The sequence below is a fragment of the Cebidichthys violaceus genome, unplaced genomic scaffold, assembly GCF_023349555.1.
Source record: "Cebidichthys violaceus isolate CVI_PGR_0920_01 unplaced genomic scaffold, fCebVio1.0.p SCAF_34, whole genome shotgun sequence".
NCBI lineage: Eukaryota > Metazoa > Chordata > Actinopteri > Perciformes > Stichaeidae > Cebidichthys > Cebidichthys violaceus.
The window spans coordinates 2407668-2418029 of NW_027176528.1; the positions used below are offsets into that span (position 1 = coordinate 2407668).

Below are 10362 nucleotides of genomic sequence, written 5' to 3' on the forward strand. Positions count from 1 at the left end.
TTAGAACTTACAACCAATTCTATAAAACTAGCCCTGCTAAATGTTTGATATCTAGCAAATACATCATCTTTTATTTTGATAGATTATTAATATTACTAGATGCAAATAGCAATGACACTCTTATTGAGGCCTGTCCGCCAGACTACATTTCGCATCAGTCGGTGAGATGGGAAAAGAGAGGCGGCGGAATTGTCACAATCTACTCCAAATATTTTACCTGCACAAAGGTGGACCTGGGCAAGTTCTCATCTTTTATATACTTCGCCCTTGTTCTCACTTTGCAACCTTAAGCCTAATAATAGGTCCATTTTTCTTGTGAAGCAAGAAACTCGAGAAAGTCGTTTTCCACCAGATAAACAACTTTTAAAATGAAAACAACATCCTAGAAACATTTCACTCTGGTTCCAGAGCTAACCATAGCACAGAGATCAGTGATCTGAGAGAGTACTGATGCAGGTAAAGTCTCAGTTCTGGTTTCTCTTGACCGTGAAATTCTTCATGAAAAAACAGAGATTATGAAGAAATCCCTAAAATAGATACATATGAGAAACCTTTCCATTATCGTTCAAAACTTATTGTCCAAAGTGTGTGTGAAAATTTGTTTATCCAGGCCACTCTTTTGTTGCTCCTCAAAACCTCGAAAAGGTTATCTCTGATATATGGAAGAACAAACCACAGTATCTAAGAAAATCACAACTGGTCAAAGAATGTCATAAGGGAGGATTCAAAATCCTCAAATCAAGACTTTGAATCAATGGCCATTAAAAGTAAATTGTATAAAAAAAGCCTTGATGGTACAAACTGAGTAAATATAGTCTCACATCCCCCAAAACGTTTTTATAAAGATTGAAGGGTTGGAATTTCTGCAAAAGCATCTGTTCTCTCATAACTGGAGAGTATTCCTTCATTGAAAGAAGAGCAAAGAAGGACACTGAAGGCTTCTGTGGAAAAGATAAGTTTGAGTGACGGATGGTTCATCCAATTCCTTTTCCAAACAGTTTATTGAAGCTTTTCAGATGGTTCTGTGTAACAAACTGTGGTAACTTTATTACAATTGAATAGCTTTAAGGAAAAGCTTGATTACATTTAGCTGAATATGTAAAGCAACATTTGATACAACGCATGCTCTCTTACTCAAGGTACAGATAGTCATGCCAGATTTAGGAATTGGCTTATCAGTGATAGAAAGTGTAATAGCAATCTTTTAGGAAAATTCTCAAATGTAATGTTTCATGATTATAGAAGCGACACAACTATTAGATTAAAGGATAATAACAGTCACAAATACTTATTGAAAATATTGAAAATGGCCAATTTCTCCAAAAGCCATACAATTACAGTTTAAAATCATGAATAGATATTATCCAGTAGCAGAAATCCTAAAAGTAAGATGGATTTGAAGTTGGCCCCCAGAATCTATTGAATGTCTCTTATTTTAATGTCCAATCATTCTACAATTTTGGCAATATGTGAATGGTTGTCTAGGTATTAAGATTGAAAATGTCACACAATTTAAAGCCCACCAATATAATATTATATTATATTGATAATCCTCCCAAAGACATAAATGATATATGGTCAATATATAAAAAGCATAAGCTCTTCATTTGCCAGGTGCAGCATTGCAGCAAGTGATGAAATCAGTGATGCATTAGTAATTCATATATTCTCTATCATACTTCTGTCCATCCTGACAGAGGATCCCTCCTCTGTTGCTCTCTCTAAAGTCTCTTCCTTTTTTCTCCCTGTTAAAGGTTTTTTTCTGTTCTGATGTGAGGGTCAAAGGTTAGGTTAAGCCTTCTGAGGAAAGATTTGTGATTTTGGGCTGTACTAAATTATTTGAATTAAATTGAATTAATTCGGTTTCAGTGATGTAACCACACAGTATGTGGATGTAACATGTACAGTAACGTTCTTCTTCTTCTTATAATTCCATAATATTGGTAACGTTCCCTTTAAGGGGCGTTCCAGAAAGTCAGCTGCTGCAGCTGGCTACAGTAACAAAGGGGGTTGTAACTTCCCGGACTGAAGTCGCTCCCAGATTTTGAGGAAGTGTCCTGCTCGTGTTAAAAATACTTTATGGCTGCAATGAAGACAAATGTGTTTGGGGACTCGTCGCACTCTGTGAAATGACGCGGTCACGATGCTGTTCAATGTCCTGTGTATTCTTATCGCCGTCCAAGGTAACGGTAACGTTAATATGTTAGCGCAAACAGTTAAGGTTTCGTTTTTAACGAACTTAACGTACTTCTCTGTTCTAGTTGTGGGGTAACACCATCTCTTGTGTGTCTGTGCGCGCTTGTACTAACCCAGTCTAACGTTCGCTATCTATAACTTCGCTAATGGTTTCCAGCAGTAGTCTTCAACAGAGCAGGGCTGTGGTCGAATAGTCCTTTTTGCTTAGGAAGGTTTTTCACTAACTGAAATGACCCGGAAGTATCTAAGTGGCCGCCATGATAAGAACTGCTCGAATTCTCTAAATGCTAGGAAAGGTGCTTAAATGCTTCCTTTATTAGCTCCTTTAGCATAGGAAACACTGGACCTTCCTTTACGAAAGGAAAGTAGATATTTCTGCCCCACAATTCCTTTCGGCGGCAACAAGCCAGGCCTATGATAGAGTATTATACTGTTAAAAAGCACAGTACAACTGAATCGTTGAATCTACATTATTGCAGGAAATATTGATATTGAACAGTTTCATTGATGTTGCACATGAGTGAATTGTTTCTACTGAAGAAGTGTTGATCAAGTGACAGCAGCCGGAAGGAAGGAGCTCCGGTTTCTCTCCTTCACACTTCAAGTGAAGCAGCCTCACAGAAGAAGCTCTTTATAAAGCCTGCATGCTTATAGAGGAATAGATTTCATGGAGTCATGTTTTAGTTGCTCTTTTTGTAGTCCTTCTTCGTTGTAGTTTCTCCATGGCATCCGTCCGTGACATCCACCGTCTCATCATAATGACGTATCTTAGTGAAAGTGGAGTCGGATTCTCTAAACACCACGTTGTCTTTTCCTAACTCCTCACAAACTCTCCTTCACGTCTTTCCTTGACCCCATGACGTTTTCCATAGAGGACAAGGAAAAGTGGTTAAGAATAGACATTAGGTCATTTTTGATTGACCCAATAAACCATGCAGGAAATATGCCTAATGCCTTTAGTCCTGCAGTGTCAAACATCATCCTCTCATTCATTGGCTGCTCTGTCCACATCCAGTCCCATCTGTCCCAGTACTGTCTGAGGTGCCACCAGCACTGCCACAGGACGTCCACATTGACAACTGGCTGCTGACATGGTCTCCTGCCCCCGAGGAGGGAGACGTCACCTACACCGTTCAGTACAACAGGTGAGGTGTGATGGTTGTGGTGTCTCTTGCAGTGTGTCTGTCTGCAACCTGCATGAGAAGAATCTGAAAGGTTCTTCAGTTCCTGTCTTGTCTGGACACATGTCAGGCAATTATTGAATATGTATATATTGGCATCACAAACAGTATTTTAAAATCACACTAAGTCCAATTGTTTGAAATGTGTTACAAGCTGTAAATAAAGGTTATTGACATCATGATTCTGGACTGATTGTAAATCTGTTCCTTGTCCTCAGCTTTGACAGCGACGTGTGGACAAATGTACCAGCATGTGGCAACATATCTTTGAATTCCTGTAATGTTAGTTCCACCAAAGCAAAGGACGAGCATGGCTGTGTCATGCTACGTGTGCAAGCGGAGAGACGTGGTGTGACCTCGACACCAGTCAAAGCCTGTAGCAAACACGGTAAGAACCCACGACCCGCCATGTCAACAGGGCAGTATGCAGCAGTGTAGCTGGTGTATTCTTCCTACCAGAAGCTCTAAATGCATGCTGGGATTGATGCTGTGGTATTGCCTTTCATAATTTCCTAAATGTAGCACCGTTGTGAAATTCAAGTGTGTTTTCATGGTTGTGAGTGGTCTGACTGGTCTAATACTCAGGATTCAGGAATTGAATGATTTCAGACTTTCTAACCCAGCAGATGGGTTGTTACACAGAACCATCTGAGAAGCTTCAATAAACTGTTTGGAAAAGGAATTGGATGAACCATCCGTCACTCAAACTCTTCCTGAAGTCAGTCAGGAGAAGAGAGAAACCATCTTTTCCACAGAAGCCTTCAGTGTCTCTTCTTTCAATGAAGAAATACTCTCCAGTTGTGACAGAACAGATGCTATTGCAGCAGCTACGCTAACCTCTTCAGGAGCCGCCATTGTTGTTTAGAACCAACAGTCTCCTGTGTCTGATGATGGATTTTGAGTGAAATGTGGTCCTGAGATTGTCCCCATTGTCTGGAGACATGCTGAGAATCCAGCTGCTGTTACAGGTAGCCACAACCCACTCTATCCGAGACCAGACCAGAGGAGAGGAGTACCTTGGATTTTAGAATAACAAGAAGCCTTGCTGGGATTATGTTCCAACGCCATTTATATATAAAAAAATAAAATTTAAAAAACAGAACTTTAGCTTGAATTATATATAATTCTTACTCTATTTTATCTGTAGCATCCTTTGTTATATTGTTTGTTGGTATGGAAATTCCTAAATCAGTTATAGGAACAAACTAGGAGAAGTGGCTCAGACCTGTGGGTGCAGCAGTCTGAAGTGAAGTACCTGACCAGCTGACAGTCTGGACACATCTCCTTCACCTTCAGGGAATCTCCAGACCCCCCTTCTGGTCGCACATACACACATCCTAAGATCAGAACCAACCAAGTCATTCATCAACTTAACAAGCTATGTGCAACACAGGGTCTGGAGAATTACATGTGATTTCTTATAGATCATGGACCTTAGTTGCTGTCTCTGTTCTGTGTTTTAATTGTCTATGTCGTGTTAACTGGACTTCTAATTTCCTGTTTGGGGACATTAAAGTTTTCTACGTCAAGGTGTCAACCTACCTAACCATGGTGTGAACCACATGGTGTGAGGTGTCAAAAGCTGAACAAACTCGTAGTAAGCTTTCATAACTTAATAAAAATCATTGTGCTAGATTGATTAGTTGTTTATATTAGGTCTCACACCTTCAGGAGATCTTCCCTGGTTATGACAACACTCATTATATCTGTTGTGCTCGTCCAGGTGACTCGTGTAGTCCAGACTTCAGTCTGATTGCGGGGTCGAACTCCCTGACTGTACAACTGAACAGGGACCACAGTCTGGCTAAGGACAATGGAGACCACCTTCAACACCGGGTTTATTATGGCAAGAAGGGAGAGCCCTGGAAGGTGAGAGGAACCACAATATAGTCTCACTTACCTATTCTATGGAGTCAGCTAAACTCTGGGCATATATGTGTATTGCCCTCAGTCCACAATATGTATTTTGGTTTTGGCAACCTTTCCATGATATACATTTGATATATTAATTCTGTCTATTCGTCAATTGTTTCTACGAGAATTCAGAGCTCTGGAATATTCACTTGTAAACAAATGTATAGTAATTAGTTAGATCTGAGAAGAGATTTCAAAATGGATCACAAAAGGCCTGTCTGGAACACATTAGGTACTGTAAGCACTCCACCGTAACGGTTTAGATGAGTCTAATCCACATGTTACTGTCTGCTGCCACTTTTCAATTACATAATGATCCAAGGGTTTGACTTTCCTGTATTCATGAGCTAATCGTCACAATCCTCCCTTTGTTGCTAGTCCCCAGTGTGAAACGGTATTCATCAAGTGAAAGGGTAATGGTGTGCTTAGATCTGTAATATGTGTTATTGTTATTCCACTCTTCAACAGAAGCTTCCAGATGCTGTGTCCTCGGTGACCATCCGTGAGCTGGAGGAGGGACAGCTTTACTGTGCAGAGGTGCATTACGTTAAATACAGGAAGCCCCTCGGACTGGCCACCTGTGCTCAGTGTAAGCTCATCCCCAAGTCAGGTAAGACCGTGTTTGTAGCTGCTGCTACAAAAAAGAAAAAAAAATGTTGTTGACTCATTAAGGAACTAACTTGGCTGTGTTGCTTGTTTGGTTTGTCCAGAATGTACAATGAGTTTCTACTGTGATTTGCTGTCCTAACAGCTAATGGATTCATGGTTAAGACACCCGTCACAGTAAACATTCATGACCTGGTTGCAAGCAGGGACCATTTCACAAAGTCTGCCATGATGCTGTACTGCATGAAGCACTGACTTTCAAACTCAGTCGGCTGTAAAAAAGCATTAGTAATGTAGTAGGTGGTGTTTGGCAGGTGTTGTTGGAATGTGGTTATAACCACACGGCCTTAAATCAAAAGTGAAGCTGATTACACGCTCATTGTGTATTCATTCAAAGTGTCTCTTCTGAGTATTGTACACTCTGTGGGCTGAAATGCGGCTCTGACAAGTGAGCAGCAGCTTTTAGTACAATTAGTAAGGTGCATTAATGGGACATGCATTCATTCATTCATTCAGAAGGAGACAACAAATCTCAACATAGCTAAATGCATAATTGCAATTTATTTGTGAAGCAAAGATGATTTTGATTATTTATAGTGCTTTAATGTGCTACAACATGAACAACCAGCAGCAGGGTCCTTTTTATAAATCCAAACTTCTTAAAGTGTCTCGTCTTATTGATTGTGGAATCTATTTTAAACGTTGCTAGCTTTAAGTCAAATCCTCTGAAGTCAACATGATGAGAGTTGTGTGTGTTTCTCAGGAAAAGACTCACAATCACAGATCGCAGTAGCTGTGGTGCCTGTCGTCGTCATCCTGTTCATTCTGATACCTGTGGTAGCATACTGCCTCATCTTCCAGCATGGGACAATCAAACAGTGGCTGCGTCCTCCATACCAGATCCCAGAAGACGTGAGCACCGACGCCGATAAACACATTCACCACACGGCCCCTTCCATCTAACCAGTTTACCAGATAAAACGGGCTTATCTCAGTTCAGTTCATTCCCTTCCACAAAGCAAATTCAACGTAGTTGAAGCTCAGTTTTCTGGTTACTGAGTAGTAACCTGGTCCGTCAGGCTAAGCCTGAGTTGTTCCTCAACCAGAGTTCCTGTAACTCTGGTTGGACAGGAAAGCGATAATTTTACCTCAGACTTTTTGGACTGATGCCATATTATTTGACTTTATTGACCACTATTAGTCAGAAAATCAACTTGAATAAATGATAAACAAAATTAATTGTACAATGATAAATAAGATGTAGACCTACATTAATGTTTAAATATATGGCATGTGATATCAAACATTATGCTTTTGCTACATAAGTCTTAATCTAAATTAACCCAATAGATAATAATAGATGCATAAATAGTTAAAAGTCCAGTTGCAAAAAATTATATTGACCAGAATTGTAGAATCCAAATCCTCAATTTTTCCCAAGAGGAAACCATGTTTTATAATGTTTAATACATTTAAAACAATGTCAAAAATGTATGTTTAATGACTGTGTATTGTTTTTGAAGGCCTTCCAATGGACATAACCTTTCTAGGATGTCTAGACCTCTGATTACTGTCGTCTGAATCCACCCTGATTTGATTGGATATCTGTAAGCCAATCGCAGCGTTTCACATAATCTAAAGTGGACCGCTGCTCTCAGCCTGCTTAAGAATGGTGTGCACACTCAAATATGTTAACTACTTGAGCCTGACTCAAATCAGTCTGATAGCGGGAACTTGAATTGATTGCTGCGATTGATTTCTTAGGTTCATTCAAGTCAGGTTTTAGACTTTAAGCCCCACTTTTCTTAGCTGGCTTCATGGAACGGGCCCTATTTACACTGTGTATCAGACAGCACTAATTAGGTCGACGCAAACACAGGATATCAACCTCCAACCTGCCAACAACTTTATGTGCAGATGATGTATTCATAACAAGTCACATGTAGTTATTCACAGTGTGCATAATGCCTACAGTATCTTCAAGGACCCAGCTTTCTAAGAATAGTGTTGCCTTTTTTTTTTTTTTTCTCCTCCAGTTCTTACTTCAGCCATTTCCAGAGAACCTTCCCATCTCCAGCAGCAGCCCCACAGAGGAGCACTACCATGTCATTTCTTCCTTTTCCCCAGAGGAGCTCAGCGAATGAGAGCAGCCGCCCTCCGCCTGCTTCTGCACTACGCCATCTCTCTGTGGCCTTCGTACTAGGCTGTGTGGGATCAGACCTGACGACATATGTGGGATCAGGACAGTAAGCTGCAGAGCGAGTCTCCCAACAGTTCAATGAATCCTGGAAAGTCTGGCTTCAGGACCAGATATAGATCTGGTCCTGAAGCCAGACTTTCTGCTCAGATGGATTTAGGTGACATAAACTTTATTGCTGGGATGAGGGAGAGAAAAGGGAGAACCACTCTCCAGCCCACTGGAGATAAGCGCCACACTGTTTGTTATAGTTTGCTTGTAATTTTCTATATTATACCCAATGGGAGCGGGGAAAACAAACACTGAGGTCCAAAGTCGAGAACGATTTTTGGATTCACAGAAATGTATATGCCAAATTGAGCAAACTACCTAGATTTGCATTTCTGCACCATTTATATGAGCATCCATCCATGAAATACTTCTAAATTCCGCTAAAGTGACAGAAAAAAAGAGCACTTTGCCTTGTCGGCCTATGGACAGCCCATTATTTATTTTGATATATATATAAAAATGAGTTAATCCCACATGCAGGCAGCGATCAGGATCAGTGCCACATGTACTTGACACTAGTTTAAGTTAAGGTCACCACAGGTCCTTTCTTTGAGCAAAGAACTTTACTGATTCCTTAAAAAGATCACATAGTGTACAGTCATGATGTTTTTATGTGGTACTTTGGCTTATTATGACGCATATCACTTTTTTAAAAATGTTAGCATTACAGACATTAATGAACCAAATGATATTGCTCATAGCATTAACCAAGTTATATGTAGCAAAGCTCTGCCAGAATTAGTCATTTGTTGAATCTGTGATCTTGAGGAAAAGTTTATCTGTAATTCTTGAATATTTCTTTACATGTCTGAATCAATCAATAAACGTCTGACCTGAAGCCATTCTGCAAGAAGAACACGAGGTTCAGAGTGAAGACTTTCATCTGTGAGCTCACTGCTGGGAACGGAGGATTCAGCTTCAGTCAATGCTAAATAAGTTATAACAACAAAAAGGACAGAAGAAGCAAAGGCATTGGCATGGAGTGTAATATTTCTTTAAGTCAGAAAATGCGGAACCCTAACCAGTCAATCATACTGAACCCTAGTCTGGCATTTTCTGTTCTATGTCCAACCAGTCTGGATTTTTGAACCCACGGTTTTCCTCCATCTCAACATTGCCAACAGAACATTATGTAAGGATCCTAAACTTTCTGAAGCGGTGAGATCAAACTAAGTGTATCAGTTGGTAGGATGTTGCAGGCTTTTGCTCTTGGACTCTGCAGTCTGACACTGACTCAAAATAAATGACTTTTGAGACTGAAAGCTTTGTGATTTGGGCTCATAAACAAGCATGTGTCATTCCTTTGCAGGCTGGCTCACTCGGTCTGCTACTCATGTATTTTATGAAAATGTAAATGGTCACCTAAACCACAACATGTTTTCTCATTTAACCCCTTGAGATTTCTGGCCTAGCAGAGTTTGGGTTCTGAAAACCCTGTTCATACTTTTAGTTTTCAGTTTGAGTTCCTCAAAGCATTAAAAACATGTCTTCAGAGTCACTTCCCCTCACCATCCACACAACACATTGCCAACAGTCTCCATTAGGGCTATTAAGTTCCCAGAACAGTCCCACTCAGGACACTGTTTCTAAAATACAAAAGAGTACACTTACATTGTACTGATGCAGATCTTTCTGGGATAGATATCTCAAAACCTGGACAAATAACAGCAAAACTATTATAGGTGTGAATCTTAGTCCTGATGAGCAGGTGGCACTTTGCATGGTAGCTCCTGTCATCAGTGTATGAATGGTTGAATGATGACATGTAGTGCTAAAGAGCTTTGAGTGTCAGAAGACTAGAAAAGAGATATAGAAGTACAGTCCATTTACCATTTGTGAAGTCAATTTGCCATTGGTAAATAGATAAGATCTGCACCAATGAAAACTGCAACATGTAGAAATGCTGGTTTCAACACAACTGGTTAAATGACAGTCAGTCAACTGAAAGTAGCACCTGAATCCATTAAAGTCAAAATGGTAAATGGACTGCACTTGGTTAATAGTGTCTTCTATTCATACTGGTGTTCTCTATTCACAGTAGTGTTTTCTATTCATACTGGTGTTCTCTATTCACAGTAGTGTTTTCTATTCATACTGGTGTTTTCTATTCACAGTAGTGTTTTCTATTCATACTGGTGTTTTCTATTCACAGTAGTGTTTTCTATTCATACTGGTGTTCTCTATTCACAGTAGTGTTTTCTATTCATACTGGTGTTC

General features: G+C 40.0%; 1 protein-coding gene across 1 annotated transcript; it reads left to right on the forward strand.

Moving 5' to 3' along the window:
- The first annotated feature begins 2017 nt into the window (after positions 1 to 2017).
- ifngr2 (interferon gamma receptor 2) lies at positions 2018 to 9407 on the forward strand. The gene is made up of 7 exons (XM_068725146.1): positions 2018 to 2183; positions 3212 to 3341; positions 3596 to 3765; positions 5101 to 5246; positions 5760 to 5901; positions 6661 to 6809; positions 7934 to 9407. The coding sequence occupies exons 1-7, from the start codon at positions 2144 to 2146 to the stop codon at positions 8039 to 8041; spliced, it is 885 nt and encodes a 294-aa protein (XP_068581247.1). The 5' UTR covers positions 2018 to 2143; the 3' UTR covers positions 8042 to 9407.
- Positions 9408 to 10362: the final 955 nt, after the last annotated feature.